At 41.5% G+C, this 18,859-nt stretch overlaps 1 protein-coding gene across 1 annotated transcript; it reads right to left on the bottom strand.

Annotated features, from left to right (window-relative positions):
* Positions 1–2,959: 2,959 nt before the first annotated feature.
* On the bottom strand, positions 2,960–15,437 carry NDUFA12 (NADH:ubiquinone oxidoreductase subunit A12). Its single transcript, XM_058805401.1, has 4 exons — positions 15,269–15,437; positions 12,006–12,088; positions 10,951–11,038; positions 2,960–3,232 (listed from the first exon to the last, which is right to left on the bottom strand). The coding sequence occupies exons 1-4, from the start codon at positions 15,355–15,357 to the stop codon at positions 3,052–3,054; spliced, it is 441 nt and encodes a 146-aa protein (XP_058661384.1). The 5' UTR covers positions 15,358–15,437; the 3' UTR covers positions 2,960–3,051.
* Between the last annotated feature and the right edge of the window lie 3,422 nt (positions 15,438–18,859).

Below are 18,859 nucleotides of genomic sequence, written 5' to 3'. Positions count from 1 at the left end.
CTGGAATGGTTATGAGATGGTCTCCTGAAGCTCCTTTCACCACTGTTCTGCACTCCTACATGTCTTGAGCAGTTTCAGCTGAGGGCAGAGAGGTGCAGCCGTGCTGAGAGGCAGCAGGGAGCAGGATGCAGTGCCCCATGGAGGGAAGGGCACCGTGCCAACACACAGGGCTGAGCATGCAGGGGGCACAGCAAAGCCTTCAGGCAGCTACAGCAAAGGGCTGCTCAGGACCCTGGGGGTGTGAAAAGCTCCTGGTACAGGCACAATTTCAAAATAAAAAGTGGGTTTCAGCTGCTGCTCCTGGAAGAGGTAGGTACTTGTCATTCTAATGAGTCTGTTCCCATATCAGAAATTTGTTTCTTTTAAAACTCACATTTAGTGCAAGGGGAATATTTCTGTCAGTGCTTTGGTTGCAGTTGCTTAAAGATACTGCTGTGACACTTGGCCAGCTTGGCATTCAAAATGTCATTCAGATCAGAAAGAACTGAACCAGAATACTGAGGCAGATGTCATGAGCAAAGGTGAACTTCCGTAACTGAGCGAGGTTGCTGATAAGAAGAGTGAATTGCAGAAGTGTTTGCAGAAAGCCCAGCAGAAGACCACTGATTCTTCTGCATATGCTTTATTTCCTGTATGTGCCTTGTGCAATCTACTTTGGAGGAGCAATGCTACAAGAGATGTTGCTGAAATTTTGCATTAAAATCCAGCAATTGCTGGTTAAAGCAGGATGAGCAGGTTTCTGTTCTCTCCAGAAATGGGATTGATGATATTTTCTAAACCAAGCTAATGAATCCTAGACCTGCTTGCAGGCCAGGAGGACATGCTCATTTTTCTCTTTCTTTGTAGCATTGCTGCACACACAATTGTTCAGAACTGCTCCAGGTGACAGCAGAATGACAAACAGGCTGAGATCTCTCAGCATGGCACATGTAGGAAGAGTTACTGCCTATCCCCTAAGTACAGAATCTCATTCCCAAATTACCTCCTGATGTGTGTTTAGGATGCAGTCCAAAAAGCCACAGGACAAAGGAAGAGAAATGAAATTGGAAAAAAAACTCATTGAGGAGAAATAGAGGCAAAAAAAATAATTAAGAGTTAATTGCTCTACCTGTGTTTGAGCCCACAGGACTTGTATAGATGAGTGTTAGTGATGAAGCTCTCCATTGACACCAGGGCAAACTTTGTTCCTAAGGTGAAATAATCCATCAAGATAAAAATGTTAAACAAGTCCTTTCCACTTATGCTACTCAGTATGGTTCAAATTGCTTTTCAGCTGTGCCCAGTGCTTTTGCTGACTTAAAGTAAATTAAACATTATCCTTTTCTAATTAGATAGGTTAAGGGATGTTGGTGCTACATCCTACTAATTTAAAGACAAGAACTAATTCAAAGAAATGAAAGAAATTAAAGCTAAAACCCCCACCTTTAAACAATGAATTAATCCAGAATTTGATTTAATAAGGAACCTCTGTGGGGAGAGGCCAGGGCTGCCCTGTGCTGCATGCAGCCAACACAGCACAGGGCAGGGCTCAATCCAGCTGCCAAATGGGGGCACCTCTGGGAAAGAGGATTTGAGGTGGGACAAAAAAATATTGCACAGGTAGAGGATGGAAGGGGGGAAGAAGTGGGCAGCAGGCACCTGAACACCAAGCTGAAAGCGGGAGGAGGGTGAGGAGATGCTGCCAGAGCTGAGATTCCTGGCAGCCCCAGGAGGAATCCACAGCAGCAAGCAGGCATTTCCCAACAGACCCTCAGCCCGTGGAAAACCCATACTGGCTTTATTGCAAAAGCACTGCAGCTCATGAAGAAGAGCCAGGCTGAAGCAGGGGCAGGATCAGCAGAGCCCACAAGAGCTGTTACAGACTGACCACCATTCCCTGAGGAGGAGGCAGAGGAGTCAGGAGTGAAGGTCTGAAGAAATAGGAAGGGAGGGCAGTGTTTTACAGTTTTTGACTTTTTCACTATGCAGTTTTAATTGGCAATAAATTAAAGTCTCTTTTGCTCTCAATGGTAACTAGCAAGCACTCTTCCCATCTTTCTCAGCCCATGAAGTTTCTCTTCCCCAACCATCTGAGGTGCTGGAGTGAATGAGAAGCTGGGTGAGCACACCTCCTTATCAGTTATCCACAGAGTAGGGCATCAGGTACAGGAAGCCTTGTGGAGAGGGCAAACTTGGCTAAAATACATAAGGAGACTGGAATAAAAGTCAAAAAAAAGCCACAGCCCCAAACAACCTCTTTCAAATATGAACTTGCCAGCCTCATATTTTTGAGGTTCTGGCACATTTTACTTCTCTACCTCCTAAAAAGATGTGCAATATTGAACTTCCAAAGACCTTTAAAAATCTTGACACAAGACAGCAAACAGTTCATCTCAAACTCTTATGAGAACATCTTGTAGTGCACCTGCACAGAAAAGATATTTTTGTGACAGAGGGCCCTCTTCTGATGGCTGAGTTCCCTTATGGATGAGATGTCATTTGATTCATGTAGCCTTACAAGTTTTACATTATGTTTCATCCCATACTGGAACACGGCAATGCCTTTTTCATACTCATGCGCATACTTAGGAACACTTTATGAACGAAAACTATAATCCTAACTGGTGAAACTATTCTAACTTGTCTTATAAAAATTTATAGAGATGGCTTCCCAAAATAGTGTGTGAAGAGTGCATTATCTGCCATGCAGAGATTGTAAAAGATGACGTTGAAGATGAGAAATCTGTATTTCAAATGCATACACATTGTATTCTGCTGAATGACACAAATATGAGTAACTATCACAGGAATGATTATCATGCTAAAAAGAGTTAGAGAGCTGCTTATGTGAAGACAGGACACTGACAATATGAGAAAAAGCACAATATCTTGATGAGATTAAGACTTGTCATGTATTCTGTCCTATTTCCAAAATTTTCTCACTTGTTTCCTGCCCCCAATTCAATAAACTAAAGTACAATTCCTATAGGAGGCTTTTATTCCGGAGAAAACCAGTGCAAATACAATTTACACTGAAAGCCCAAGCTGAGCCAAGTCATGCTGTTGCTGCTGCTATTTGCTGGCTGGTTTGGGTGGGATCCACTCGTGTATCTTCTTGCGAGTAGTGGAGTAAGGCACGTACTGCTCAGGAGTGCCACTCACATTGAATTTATGCTTCTCCCAGATAAATTTACGAGCAACTGGTGGATGAGTGGTTGGAGGGTCATCCGTCATTGCGTGCAGCCAGCGATGCCTTAAGAGGAAAAAGACATATTGTTATTAAGGAACAGCACAGGATGTCTAGCAAGCCTATCTCCTGACTCCCAAGGGTCCTCCTCTGAAGAGACACTAAGTATTTATTCTGAGAAGGGAAAAAAAAATTAATCCAGTGTGACTTTGAATGAGACAACAGGATATTGATTTTAATTAGTTTCACAAGCATAACTGATAAGTAACAGTTCTGCCTCCAAGCAACTGAAAGCACACCTAAGTTCAAATTTCCTGTTCCTTTGTGGGCTCAGTATTTGGGCAGAGTTTGTTGTCACTTGTTTGTGCAGCCTTCACCAGGCAGCCAGGTTAAGGCAGGCACTACAAATGACAAGACCACGACGTTTGGTTTTGTTGCCTGGGCTTTTTCTTAGTTAGGTGATGGTGATTTGTTTTGTTTTCAATTACCAGAAGCCTACGCTGCACAACAATTTCCATGCCATTTTCAAAGCACACATGAGGCTGCCACTTGGGATACAGATTAAACACGTAAGTACACCTAAAACAAGCACATAAATATTTACTGCCTGCACAACACAAGGATTAATACCAATCAAATAGGGTAATTACCAAGTGATTCCAGTGATTAGCCTTTACCTATGAACTAAATGTCAGTCTTTCTCTGTGTAAGCAACAGTAATGATCAAGCACAGCATTTTCCCTAACAATGTACTGAAACACTGCAGCAAGGACCAACTGAATTGCTTTCATCCCTTTCCTATTTCAGTGCCTGAAGAAACTTTAAAATACGAATTACATTTTAATTATCTGTCAGTTTACATGTACTTCATACTGTGTGTAGTTATGACAAAAGTAAGGTTATGACATTTTTGCAAGCTTATCCATTTTTTTACTGAGGTAGAATTAAGGAGATTTCTGCTAATCAGCTTTTGCAAAGACTTGACCTAAAAATATGAAGTCCTCTTTTCTAGTTCTATTAGAAAACCTAAAAATTGCATCTTCAGCCCTTAGCAACAAATCCAGCACACTTCATTTATACAGCAAAACAAAACCATGATAAAAGTGGTGAGAAATAGACTGACAGGTATATTCTAAATCCAAAGAGCTCTACAGAAAGTTGGTAATCTTTTCAAATTGCTTCTTGACATGTATTTAAAAAAAAAAAAATCACAACTTTGGCTATAACTTCAGTACAAAAATTTCACTTTAAAAAAAGTGTCAGCCTAAAGTTCTTTTTCTAGAAGTAAAAACCAAACAAAACCCCCAAACTAAAGCCACATATTGTAGGAATAAGGGCTTCCAGGAAACTGGCTTCAATATAAAATAAGATAGAACCAGAAGATTGTTTAAAACTAAGAAGAAAAAACTGTATTTAGAGGCATAAAACAACTTCCTGTGTGAAAAATGGTCCACTATGGAGTTTGGAAGTTACACACCTGTATAATGCTCTTCCTCTCTCTGCTCTCCTTTGTAAATCTGGTCTCATTCAAAGTGAACACACTGCTTTTACTAAAACAAAAGATAAATGGCTAACAATTTCTGTCTGGAAAAAGGTGGGCCCATAGCACTACTAATCACAATGTGGTCTGATGATACAGGATTAGAGGTTGCTCAGTTTTAACCCTGGTATTTTTAAGCAGCCTCTGAAATGCCCTGGCCACATCACCCAAAGCTCTCACCTTGGGTGAACTCTCTTGCCTGATTCTCCCCTGTCAGAATAATTCTGTGTACTGCTGTGCTTCACATCACCTCAGGTATCACGAGTTTTGTGACAGCCTGCATCAGGGTTGGCAGCAACACTGCAGAAAAGCTAACCTGACAGAGGAGGGCTCCTGTGCTCACACCCAACAAGCTCTCCATTGCTGACACAGAAACGGAGCTGTGGCATGAGAGGGCAAAAGAACAGTCCATTCTGCTTCTACTGACTCAAGGACTGCATTTCAAAACGCTTTGCAGTGTCACTCCAGAGCCCCAGCTTTTCAGAGCTGCTTACTGCAACATATGCTGGCTTTGGCCAGAGCAGAGTTAAGTTTCTTTTTTAAAATAAAAATTAAGGCTCTTATTGCAATGTGCAAGGGATATGAATACAGTAAATTTAACTCTTATGTGACTGTGCTGCTTTGGGCTGAGGTAATTTTCCTCACAGTAGCTGGTATGGGGTTGTGTTTTGGATTTGTGCTGAACACAGGACTGCTAACAGAGATGTTTTTGTTACTGCTGAGCAATGCTCACACAGAGCCAAGGCCTTTTCTGCTTTCTGTGCTGCCATGCTGTCAGGGAGACTAGGGCTGTATGGGACATTGGGAGGAGACACAGCCAGGACAGGTGACCCCAGTGCTCAAAGGAATATTCTGTACCACGTGGCATCATGCTCAGGATATAAAGTAGGAGGAAGAAGGAGGTAGAATGTTTGTACTGGTGATATTTATCTTCCCAAGTCACCAATATGTGTGATGGAGCCCTGCTCTGAACACCTGCCTGCCCATGGGAAGCAGTGAATGAATTCTTGTTTTGCTTTGCCTGGGTGCAACTTCTGCTTTCCCTATTGACCTGTGCTTATCTCAGCCTGTGACTTTTCTAGCTTTTGCCCTTCTGATTCTCTCCTCAGTCCCACTGGAGGGGGAGTGAACAAGCAGCTGCCTGGGGCTTGGGGTCTGGCTGGGGTTAAACCATGACACAGGCAACTCAGAGCACACACATGTTCACCCAGTGCTGCTTCTGATAACAGAGGATAAGGATCCTGCACACAAATCCCTACTTAGGCACTGTTATCACACCTCACCATCCTCACACTCCCCTAGAGCCTTGCACACCACCAGGATGAACAAAAACTTATCAGACAGAATGCCATTACAAAGGCCCTGAATGAAAGGCTGCAGCAAGCACAGCACTAGAACTGTAGCAATGCTCAGCTAAAATCAGCTATATTCCAAGCCTGTGTGATGTCTGCTACTTCTGTCATTACAAGTGTGCTTGTCACACATTCATTCCTTGAAACATCAGAAAAGTTTCACAATAGCATTTAACAGAGTAGCTTCACCTGCCATTTAAACTATTGCTTTGCAGCTTCTAAAGACTAAGTCAATAAAATATTTTAAAATACAGCATTTTTGAGTAGTTAGTATCTTTGGGTTGAAGATTTTCTGGATTTCTATAACATCAACATGATACTAAGCTTAAATTTAAACAGATCAGCGAAACCAATCCTTGAATCACATTTTCTCACTGGAAAGTAAAAATAAAATTGCTCACTGACAAGACATGCCAGTACAGTCACAGGTATTGAAAAACATGAAGAGATTTCAAAAGTTTGTTTAGACAATCAATCCACTATGAATTATGCTTATATTTAGGAGTTTCAGGGCTTAACCTGGTCACAAAAGATTCCCCTTAGAAGCACAACATGTGACTTACAAAAGCATTCTGGTTTGCAGAGTCTGTTCTCTTAAACAAAAGCTCCCACTTTCCACTTAAAATCTTGAAAACTTTATTTTGGGAAGACTTTCCCCTTGACACCTGCCTCAAAGAATCATTTGAAGCTCTGAAATCTCAGACTCTACCCCCAGATGCTCAAGGAAAGCTTTTCATGCACTAGACTGAACAGCATGAATAAAGAGATATGACATCCTGCAGATGGCCAGATTTCTTTCTATACAAACTCTGCCTATAAATCCATCGTGGAGAAAAATATTCAAAAGCAATTAATGACTAAAAACCTACAAAGAAGCAGACAACTTGCACAGAGCACAGAAAAATCAGGAGGATGCAAGCAGCTCTGAAGAGGCTGGAGCAGCTTCCTGAATCAGTGAACAGTCATCACTGGGAAGCAGACTGAGGCCAGCAAAGCCTTTGCACCTTTTCTTGCATAAATGGACTAAAGACACCTCAAAGTATCTTCAAAGGCTCTCAAGACTATGTAGAATTTTTCCCAAAGATGTAACAAATATTCAGAAGCAAGTAGATTTCAAACTGAAGCTACAAGGGACTGGAGCCAATTACGTGATGCACAAGCTGTCAAACAAGAACTGGTGCTACACAAACTCAGCAGCCACTACCATATGTGCCTCTGCAAGGTTCAGGCACAGCCTGTGCCAGCTCACCATGTTTGCCAACTTGTGAACATCCCCTTTTTGCCACGTTTGCCATGCTGCAATGAGACAAGAGAAATTAACAGGTGGCTTCAGGTCATAGGGCAGAGAAGGAAAAAGGGATAACAAATGTGTTTATTTGTTTACCATGGGAGATAACTTTAATTTCTCATGCAAGTTACTGCACCATACCAATGAGATGCTATCCAATTTACCTGAAAACACCAAATTAGCATTTAATTGAGCTATAAACCCCCACAAATTTATTGTGAAGCTACTAGAAGGATGGAAATTTTTCCAATCCCTTCTTTTTCTGTTCAATCTTTCTGCTTTGTTTTCCTTGAAGGCAAACTTGAAAAGCAGCATTTTACAGGAAATTGCACATTTCCTTACTTTTTCTAGTGTGCTGGCACTTCAGGTGTGAGGTGCTACCTTTCTCCCTGTCAGATCAACTAAAAAGGATGCAGACTATTAAACTGAAGGTAAATTTGCAATTCTTCACTATATGAGGTAAACACTCCTGGAGCTCCTTCCAAAGAGGTCAGATTTGGATCATAAGAATATAAACCTCAAAGGACAGACACTACAAATACACAGGACAGCCCTGGCAAAATGTAGTGTCCCTACAAAAGGAAAAACTATTCTCAAATTACAGCTCTTCTTTTCCCCCAGGATCATACTGAAAGATCAATTTATTTTTAACTAGTATGTACACTTGCACCAGTTGTCAATTTGTTTGTTCAAAGTATTTGGCCAAAATGCAAACCAAAGTACATTACATCAGAAATACAATAAACAAATAGCTTAAACATAGGCCAAGGGTTAGTGATGCTGCAATGGAGACATCCATGAAAACACTAAGCAGAGTCCCCACAGGCATTGCTATAAACAAATTGAACTTCTATTGTTTATACATTCACAGAGCACACCCCATCACTGTGCTCAAAAATGGAAGCCCTGAGTTCCTGCAAACAACACTCACTAGTAAGAGACAAAATAAGCATTTGGTTTCTCTCACTGTCTAAAAGTGAAAAAGATTAATTTGTGTGGAGAAAAAAAGAAGTCAAAATATCTTGTAAAGCATTACAAGAAGATTAATATTCATCATTCCCAAGGCAAGCATTAAAGAAATTTTTTAATAATCTAATTAACTTGTCTCCAACAAAGTAGATACCAACATCTGGATTTTAGAGACAAAAAAAAAAAGAAAACCCAGAGTAAAAAAGAAGTGAAATAACAACGAAATCAGAATAAACTACAAGCCTACATATTCTAGTGTGGAAACACTTTTTAAAAGCAACAGTCTCGATTCCCTGGAGAGCAGACATATGTCACAACAACACTCTGATTTCCTTTAGACTGTGCCATTTCAGTAGATCCGTTGTCAGAAGACATTACATCAATTATTTCAGAAGACCGAAAATACTCTGTAGCTCCTAAAATGCTATTACAAGATGTTATTGCATACAAGAAGGTTTTCTTGCTGCTTTTCATTTTTCTCCAGTATCTGAGAGAAAAGGGTAAAGGGTAGCATTTTCTTCCAGTCATTTCCAGAACTTTGCAACATACCAAAATGCTTTTTTTGAATGAGATTCACTTGATTGTACTTGAACAATCACTCACATTCTGCAGCCCTGAAGGCACAGAAGTTACTGCAAGAAGGATACAACAGCATACTCACAGAACTGAGCTGAATTAACTGAATTCCAGAGTAAAACCATCAGTGTTCAGAAGAAGCATTCAGATCACACCCACCTCTAACAGCAGTACTTTAAATACTTCCCAGCTGAGTCAAGGACGACAAACATGTATCATACTGTTATACTATGGATTAATTACTTTCTTTGTAAGTATTTTCACACAGTTTCATTTATTTCCAACAAATTTTTGGGTCCAAAATAACCACTCATTACCTGTTGCACAACTCCAGCGTTACACTGACAGCAGCTTGTACAAAATATTGTCAGTCTCAATTCAGAAGTCTATGCCATGTTAAAAATTTAAGGCAGTATAGCACCAGATAAAAATTTTTAAAAAGTCTTAAGAGACAGCATTTATTCCCAGCGAAAATATTTCTATTTTTAAAGATGTCTGTATGGAAATACACATCAGTGATTTAGATGTGTCACAAAACTAGGATTCCTACGTAAGAATGAACATATGTTATCATGGGACATACAAATTTATCAGCAAGAAACACCATCCCCCTCCTTATCCCCCCTGCCCCAAAAAAACCCCAAATCCACAAACCTGACTGGTACTGCACAACTAGGTTTCCTGACAAAAATACCTTAGAACACAAGACTGTTCACCCTTCTGTGCCTCATTACCCTCACCAGTCTTGAAAATAATGAAATCTTTACTGCTTCTTTTAACGAATTTTTTCCACATTGATAGGAAAACAAGTTTTTCTACCTCATTAATTTCTGTGAAGTAAACAAGCTACTTAACCCTTGAAACATCACTTTGATTCTCAGGAAGAAACTTTATACTGAGGTCTGTAAAAAGGCAACAAATATCCCATAAGCAGAAGCAAAGGAAAAAAAAAAAACAAAACAAAATAAAACCCAAAAGAAACAAAACCTGTGCCTCAAAATAAAGAAAATCTTAAAACCTAGCACAGTCTAATAGTGGACAAGAACCAGCACCAAACAACAGTTATGCAGAGAGCAAGGCACAAACATCCTGGTGTTGGAGATTCTAATGTCACTTCCAAAAACAATGGCACTCAGTTCTTACCAAATAAGACAGAAAAAAGCATTAACCACATTAAACATAATATATGGCTGGGAGAGCTTGAAACAAAATTGACCAGCTAGAGAGTCTACCCACACACTCCTCAAATGTTCCAGTGAGAGCTACAGTTTAGGAGATGTTATGATCAATCCCAGCCTTGGCACAGAACATTTGTCACAGGAGTAATAAAAACCAGTGTTTGCTCAGTCTACCCAAACACTTCTCCTTTGATGTCTCTTCTGCTCTTTGTGGCTGAAGGGCTATTCCTGTTCCTTAAGAATTACACAGAGATTGGTTTTACTAGTATGCATTGTTACTTTATGTGGTGTCAGTTTTCTAGGAAAACAAAGAAAGGCTCAACAGCTGTGGCCAGAGACCTTCTGGAACACAAAGCTGTACAGAACTATTACTGAAATGCATGAAAAGAAAACAAAACCTCAATAAAAATTATAGTCAAGCAGCAGTCCACATATGGAGCATCCTGGCACTTTAATGTTTCCTACCACATCAGTGTATATAAATTGAAACAATTATGTTGTTAGTGGCTGTGGGTTAAGCAATGTTGTTCCACCATTGCCATATGTTCCTGATGTTCTTGCTTATAAGAAATATTTTACTTCTTACCATTAGCAGGGAATCACAAGTAATAAAGAAAATTAAAGACTGTTTTGACCTGCTCAATCTGGCTGGCAAAATGCTTTTCTCAGTCCAAAAAGCAGTGAGTACCTCTGCCAGGACAGTGAGCAATAAACATGTATGCAGTTCAATATTAGAAGTAATGAGTCTGAAATCTTCTGGTCATAGCAAAACAGCTACAACCATGAAAACTTTTTTTTCCACCTTCTGCTTTGTAATATAAGAAAATATAAAGCAATTACACAATTGGTATCTGTTCACACTATTAAGCTAAACAGTTTACCATTCAGGGGGCACCATGCTTCCATCAACTTCCCAGAAGGTATTTTTGCCATTCATTTCCTCAGTATATACAACCCATCTGTGCCGACCTTAAGTAAACAAACAGAAATACCATATTAGCTCAAAAGAATAAATTATTTGCTTATAAAGGAGAGAATTCAGGAAAACCAAGGGAAAACATTTTGAGTGATAGTATCTACTATAATGGGCACTTATTTTTGAACCAGCACACCTTTTATTTTCCAAGTCTTCTGTATTTCCATTGCTACTGTAGTTCTAGATGACTGAATCTAGCACTCTCACAAGGCAGGAAATATTGGCTATTGTATAAATAATGGGCAATAACAACTTATCAAATTTTCAGGCAGATAAACAGGTTTGGGGTTTTTTCCCCTCTGTTATGAGGAGTCTTTTCCAAAAGGACATTGCCACTGATAACCTAAGACTAAACTAAACTTCAGCTACACAAAACTACCAAGCAATGTTAACCAGCAAGTGCTTTCCCTGGTTACACTCCAAGTTAACCTACAGTCAGCTTGGCCTGACCAGTGTGTCATTGCTTACATGTCACCTATGTTGCTTTAGGTGCTGCCTTTTTAAGTACTCTAGAAGCTTGATTTAAAATCCCTTTATTTAAGGTAATGTAAGTTTAAACCAACCTGTGCTCTTTGCCCTGAAGTGATCATGTAAGTGAGTAAAGCTGTGAGGCAGTTTTAAAGGTAGTTCTCCTTCTTTCCCCACCTGTTAAACTACCAGCCTTTAGGTCAAGGACCAAATTCAATTCTCAGTCACACTATCATGTAGCTTTACCTACACAGAGACCATGTGACTGGCTTGTATTTATCCCATATTCATTGTTTCACATTGACTGTGTTTGCAAATGAGGAATGCAACAGAGAAACAGAAGCTGCCAAAGCATTTCTGTAAGTGTAAGACTCACACAAGACAAGTGCAGGAAGTCAGGCAGGTAATGAATTGCATTTCACTAGCAGAAAGCACACAAGCTATGTGGGAGCTGCACAGCTGGCTGGGAGGTGTTCACATTAGCACACGTACCAAAGAAGTTTCTTTTGTCTTCATAGTATTTGTTTCCATATTTGTCAATTCCTATCAGATTACCGGTCTTCAAATCGTTGACCCTGTGAATTACCAAAACAACAGTTTCAGTTGGTGTCCTCAGAATGAAATTGTGACAGAGGTTTCTTCAGGGTTAGTAAAAATCTGTACACATGCATGCAAAGATATTTTTAAAAAAAGCTATTCAAGCTTATGGATTGCAAATCAATCACCAATTCCCGCAACTGGCATGCACCCCACTGACAGGCTGACAAAAGCCATGCAAAAAGGCTTCTGGGGACCCTCCCTTATTTAACAGCTCATTATAGTAAAATATAAAGCAACTCTACAAGGTAACAACTTAACACCCACAAACCCCTAAGTACTGCGGGAGTCACAGAGACACATGTTAATCTGCTTGGTAGGAAATGTTACCATCCCTCTCAACTATTAGCAGCTGCTATTTCAGCCTGAATCGCCATTGCAAGTGCCCTGCAGTGAAGCAGCACAAGAGACCTCACATGTCTGTGTGGGCAGTAACCTCCAAGAGAGGAACAATAATAATATTTCAGGCCATCGAAGCTGCTTGCCAAGGAAATACATGCTAAGCCCTAAATTATAATTGCTACTTTCTTGCTTTTCTATAATTGTGAAGAATCCATGCATTCACCCTGCAACTCTGTGAGACTTTCACTGACCCAGATAAGGTTTATACGAGTTTCAATTCTTTATGGAGAACATATTTTAACATTATTGTAGAAATCAACCATTAAACTGAGCCTATGATTTATATTACGGTGATAAAACACTAATATTAATCAAAATGCTCTTCTCCCTCTATATTTGCAATTTTGCTTTCCTTTTTACTGACATTGATGCCAGGCAGCATTAGATAAGGAAAAGTTTCCTCTCAAAGATTTTAGTTGTTTGTAGTATTATGCACACTCTCAACTCAATCCCAAGTGAGAGGAGGAATGTGCTCAGATGAAGTTTTTTGTTGTCTTTTCCCCAGGGTGCATGAAATTGGCAATCATTGCAGCAAGCACTTGTTTTATACCTCTGTGGTGGCAGGCAGAGAAATTCTCTGACACATTCATCTGAAACATTCAAAGATCTCTGGCTCAACTATACGAGCCTGAGTTCCCAGCTTCAGAAAAAGAAGAGCCATTCCACTGCTGCTCTCCCTTCCTTTCCCCCCTCCCTTCCTTGCAAGTGCTCTTATGCCCTTGTCCTGACTTCATGCCTTGAATACCAATATCAGACACTAAGGGGTATTTATGGCTTCCAACCAATTTCACTGAATTTTAAGTAAGGAGAACATTTCCAGCCACAAAGGCTCTTAGTAATTTGACTTCACAGCATAAAAATCTTCTGCAGCTGCTTCAGTGGAAAACATATAGAAAAAAGCAGGGAAATTCAGAGAAAGCGTCTCCTGACTTGGGTAAATAATTATTTTCCAGTTACCACTGGTAACTTCTTAAAATCAACCACTGCAAGAAAGAACACCTTGATAACTCTGCCTTTAAACACCAAACCTATCCCTTGAGCTGGGAGGGATGATTAAATGGCTTGAAAGGCGAGCAGGAGGCAGCAGCTGTTTGTGGTTGGTGTGGCTATGAGGATCAGCTGTGCCTCTCCACCTGGCACACTAACTTCAGTCTTCTGCAAGAAAATAAGGACAGCACTGCCTCCAGTCTTGCCTGCCCTCTTCTGCTGTGTGGTAGAAAGCTGTGAACACAGCCTGTGATCTCAGACTCACAGAAGATCTCTGAGGAGATATTTATTCAGCTGTGCTTAGGAAGAGACACTATGATGACAGCTAACACTCAAACTCTTCCACACTTTCATTTCCCCAGCTCCATTTCTCCTTGAGAACTGTCAGAGTAATGGCTACAGCCTGAGAAGGAAAACAAAGTGGAGGAAACAAGCTGGGGGAGGGAGGGGGGTAGGTGTGTGACAGAAAACAGTAATTATGATAGCAGTAAAGCACTAGCCAGGGAAATCATGAATTGTCTTACTGCTCAACAGCAACTAAAGCCACCGTATGAAAATACTGATGAGGCCTGATCAGCACCTGTGTAAAACTTTATCTCTTCAAAACAGATCAATTTAAGCTACAAAAAATAACAGAAAAAGGGCCACTATGATGTGTATGGGCAGGGGGAAGCCTTCAAGAAGGCTCAGAAAGCTTGGCTTGTTTGTTCTAAGATAAGAAAGCCCTTAATATATAGCAGGAAATTTTGTATTTGCTAATCACCCCTATCCCATATTCCTGACTTCCAAATATTGATTAAAAAAGGCTTTTTAGCATGTGGTCAGGCCTAAAAAACATTTACTGGACACATCCTAAATATTTTCCAGGACTAACTACAAAGATAACACAGGTTACTGACACTGCTGAATTTGGATCACACACATTTAGACTTCCACCCTTGATCTGAATGAAAAAAGAGTACCTTTGTAAACCTGGTGCTCCTATTTGGGAGCAGCTTCAAGCATGCTGTACCACAATTGAAAGCACTTGTGACAAGAAAGAGATGAGATGAGAGTGAGGAAAAAAATAACCAGGAGAAAGTTTAATGCGGACAAGTGCAAGATTCTGTAGTTGGGAATAATTTACTCAGACATGAATGGAAACAAAGGCTGCAACTTATTTTGCACTAAATGCCGCTGGGGCTGGAGGGCATCCAAAGCTGAGCAGAGGTCAGCGGTGACAATCCACTGCCAAAGAGCAGATGTGATCTGCAGTTTGAAGCGAATTAGAAGAAATAGAGCCAGTAAGGCAGATGAAATAACTCTCTTGCTTTAGACCACGGGATTTCAGCAGACGCACGGTTGTCCGATTTGTACTGTTCCCGAAAGCCACTGCCAGCCTGGGGTGACCCAGAGCAAAGAGCACCATGGTGTTCACAGACGCACCGAGTGCAGCTGCCGCAGAGACACGGCTGTGCCAACAGGACTACAGACTGGGGCCGGACACCAGGAGAGCCGGCCCGGGCAGCTCAGCATCCAGGAGCCCTGCGAGATGCCTCAAGAAGAGAAAACAGCCGCGGGCCCTGCCTGGGGACCGCTCTGAGCCCAGCACCCGCTGCCGACCGGGACACGCCGCCCTCGGCGGGGCGGAGCGGGCTCGCCCCGAGGCCTGCCCGGGCCCCGCAGCGCCCCCTCACGCCCAGCCCCGCCCGGCCGCCCCTCAAGGTGACCCCGCGCGGCGGCGGTGGCGCAGCGGGGAGGCTCCGCCGCCCGCGCCGCTGCCGCGTTACCTGAGCAGCTGCATGACGGCGCCGCGGACGCCGCCGTGACCGCCGATGTGCTTCAGCGCCCGCTTCAGCACCTGCACGTACTCCGCCATCTTGGGCGGGCCGCCGCCTCCGCCGCTCCGCCTCACGCCCGGCCGCCCTTGGCCACAGCGACGGAAGCGGAACCAGCGGCGGGATCCGCCTGCGGGCCTCCCGTGCGGCCAATGAAGGGCGTCTGCTGCCGTTGGCTTCCAGTCTGCGCTGGCTGGCTTTGTGTAACGACTGCCTACTGCTTACACGTAAGGTCGGCAGCATACAAGGAACTTCAGGATAGGGGGAAAAGCCTCTTTATAATAGAAATGTCTAGTGACAGTCTCTTATTTCACAAGATGTGTGGTAAGAAAAGTTACCAAGACTCGGCAGTGAGGAGTCCAGGGCTGCCCGGACCAAGAACCAAGGGGCAGGGCAGGTGACATCTCACCCCGTGCAGACTGCGGGCGATGGCAAGGGGACAGCTTGACAGTCTTGTCTCTCTTGGCTTTTCCCAACCCTGGCAGGAATTCCCAGCAAGGAATGTGTTCCTGTCATCTCATGCATGGGTCCACTCCACCTCTCCATCTTGTCCCAGTGCCTTCTCCTTGTTCTGCACCAGCCCGAGGAATGCCTTTGGTTGGCCTGCTGTGAGTGTTGGCAGAACTTTACTACTGGCACTCCTGTGAGCAGGCACGGTGCAGAAACTCTCCCTGACCTTCATAAGGCTAGGGCTAGACAGGGCAGGCAAAAATAGATCCATTGTACTTTGTCAGAGCAGGCAGGACTTGGAAAAGCACCAGGCAAACACATCATCAGTGCTGCAGCCAGTGCTGCCCATGAGCAGAGAGCAGCTGTCAAACATGGGGAGGCTGAGCTGCTGGACTGTCACTGCCAGAACTGGGGTTTTGGGAAGGGACAAAGCAGAGGAGCTGCAGTGAAAAATTAAGTAGGTAGTGTTGAACTTGAAAGGAGAATGAGATGGAGAAAAACCTGTGTCAGCCAAGTTCCCAGTGTGGAAATAGATCCATTTCAATGTAACGTCTAGTGCTCTGAGCTTCCACTCAAAACTTTTTCGTTTTAACACAAGTGGTTTTGTTTTCAAACACAAAATGGTTCTGTGCTCGAATGACAGCTTCTCTTTTGCAACAAGTCTTAGGCTTCAGTATACTTGTGGCAGGTTATTTGCATTTCCACAGTCCACAGTCTTAGAAAATTTATTAAATGTATTAAAATTTGGTCAGGTAAGTGTACATTAAGCAGGCATAAAAACATTTACAGTCAGAATTCACTCACTGTCTTTAACTTCATCCACAAAACCCATTATTTTGATATAAACTACTGATGATTGAGTGTAAAACATGAAAGAAGTATAGTTTAAATTAGGAAGCCAACTTTGGAGACATTTTATAAGTTCAATACTTATGCCAGTTTCTAAGCCTAGTCCTGATTAATGTAACTGAGATAATTTTCACCAACTGCCAAGTATAATTCCATGAGCATTTTCTCTGCTGGCAGTGAAAAGATATAGTTTTTTGTTGTGGGTTTTTCCCCCCAAGACTTAAAATTATCTGGATCACTTCAATGATCCATGTGGCACCATGGTTCTTTGTCAGAGAAAGTGTCCTCTGTGGAGGACAAGGCATTGTGACACAAAGCTGGAAGAATGGATCAGCTTCTTAATGTGACTTTGATGCTACAGAAGACTTTGTAGGGAATACTTTCTTAGTAGCAGAAAAATTTTACAGCATCTTCTTTGGATTGCATTTTAAATTTTTTTGTACTATTTTCTCCATTACTTTAGTCAAGTGAGATATCCACTGAGGATTTCATTACCTCATAACTGCTGAAGTCCCATCACATCTACTCAAATTGCTTCTTTAAATGTGTCACTGTGCATGAAAAAGAGAATCTGAATACTGTGTTCAAAAATTCTCCCTGAACTCGGTGCAAATGTCACAGTTAAATACAGTGGAATGCAAATGCAAGTATGTCTTCCTAAGGATTTACTGGGACATCTCTGGGAGATGACAGCACTGAAATTCTGTCTTGTCACTCAAGGTGCTTGTCAAACTCATGCACCCATACAAAATATTTAATTCCCAGGGTTTTTAAACTTAAGACTCTTGTTAGATGTTGCCTTTTTTTAATCCCAAAATTAGCACACTGAACCTCACTGCCTCAAAAACTCTTGCTAAATATATTTGATGCTGCCTTGTTTTTCTCCTCTAGTTCAAGTACATGTCACAAAATTAGTGCCAGTACTCTTTTTCAAGCCGAAAAACCCCTCTCAAGTCTGAACACAAGTAACTGGCTTCTTTCCTAAGAGAGCATAACAACATATTTTTCAAAAATAAACAAATCTGTTTCCTGAATGACTCAAAGGATGACACGTAACTTCCCTTCATTTTGTTAGCACACAACCATCTCACTGAATCCTAGTTTAGTTTTAAAGAGCTTTATTCAGTGATACAATTGATCTTGAAAAACTGAAGTTCATATATTTTCAGAAAGTCAACTGATCTACAGAATAATTTAGTGTTTACATTTTACCTTAGAAGAACTCCTTTTATGACATTTGCCTATTCCACTGCCATTTTCTCTGCTCTTAGTATGGAAAGTCATGTAAATTTATTCTGCAATGGTTCACAACTGTGGAACATCCATTTACAACAAAAAAATGGAAATCCTTTTCTTAATTAAATTAAGGAAAAAAAATCCAACATAAGACTAACAAATAAGAGGATACTATGCTCTTATTCCTGCCCCATCCTTCTAAAACTGCAGAATTCCAGAAGCAAACTCCAATCCACAACACAAACCTCCACAATTAAGTGTCCAATATTAATCTAATCCAGTCTCTAACCATAGTGACTCTCACTTTAGTCTAAACAGTGAAATCTCTAATGCTTTCACTAAAACATATTTTTAGTCTTATCATCCATATATATTTCCTAAAAACACAGTGAAATAAGTTTTTGTCACTTGGGTTCTACTGATTGAAAGTGTTAGAAGCTAACTTCATAGCCTGGAAGGATGAAATATTACCAAAAAAGTACATACTTCCATCATTTACAAAAACATTTCAGTATGTAAGCTGTGAGGACAGTTTAGCTCTCAAAAGCCCTAGAATAATAAATTTACTGTCACTTTTAGAAAACACCTGCCCCTTTGTGGGAAATGTCTGGGTTATTTCTCCAGCAGTAACTCTACCTTCATCTTTGATTTTCCAATGGCAAAATTCTCCTGGTTACAGAGTGAAAGAAAAATTCCTTTTGGAGCTGTTCCTCAGGGAGCCTTCATTAGCCAAACTAGGTGGCTGTTCAGTTTGCTCCCTGGTAAAACCCTAGGATGCAGGAGAACTGAAGTCATCATGAAGGGAGCTCGTTCACCTCATGAACAGCTTATTGGGAGGGACTGGACTGCAGGTCTGCTAAGGACCAAAGCCACAGGGTTGGCTGCTCACATGTCTCTTGCTCACCAACTCTCTTGTCTGGGGAGTTGGTATTGCCAGGAGGTTCAGAGCATGGCACTTTGGTTCTCTGGATGTCAGCAGGGAGTTCTGCTGAGTGAAATGCACTGTGT

Source organism: Ammospiza caudacuta, chromosome 5 (genome assembly GCF_027887145.1).
Source record: "Ammospiza caudacuta isolate bAmmCau1 chromosome 5, bAmmCau1.pri, whole genome shotgun sequence".
In the NCBI taxonomy this organism is placed as follows: Eukaryota; Metazoa; Chordata; class Aves; order Passeriformes; family Passerellidae; genus Ammospiza; species Ammospiza caudacuta.
The sequence above is the reverse complement of the archived record's forward strand: the minus strand, read 5'-3'. Positions and strand labels throughout refer to the sequence as shown.

Bases quoted from the DNA above. Each gene is read 5' to 3' on its own strand.
- NDUFA12 (XM_058805401.1), bottom strand. From the start codon at position 15,357: ATGGCGGAGTACGTGCAGGTGCTGAAGCGGGCGCTGAAGCACATCGGC. The intron at 12,089-15,268 runs GTAACGCGGCAG...GGTAATTCACAG, and splicing joins GCCGTCATGCAGCTGCTCAG to GGTCAACGATTTGAAGACCG. The intron at 3,233-10,950 runs GTAAACTGTTTA...TTTCCTCTTAAG, and splicing joins AGCATGGTGCCCCCTGAATG to GCATCGCTGGCTGCACGCAA.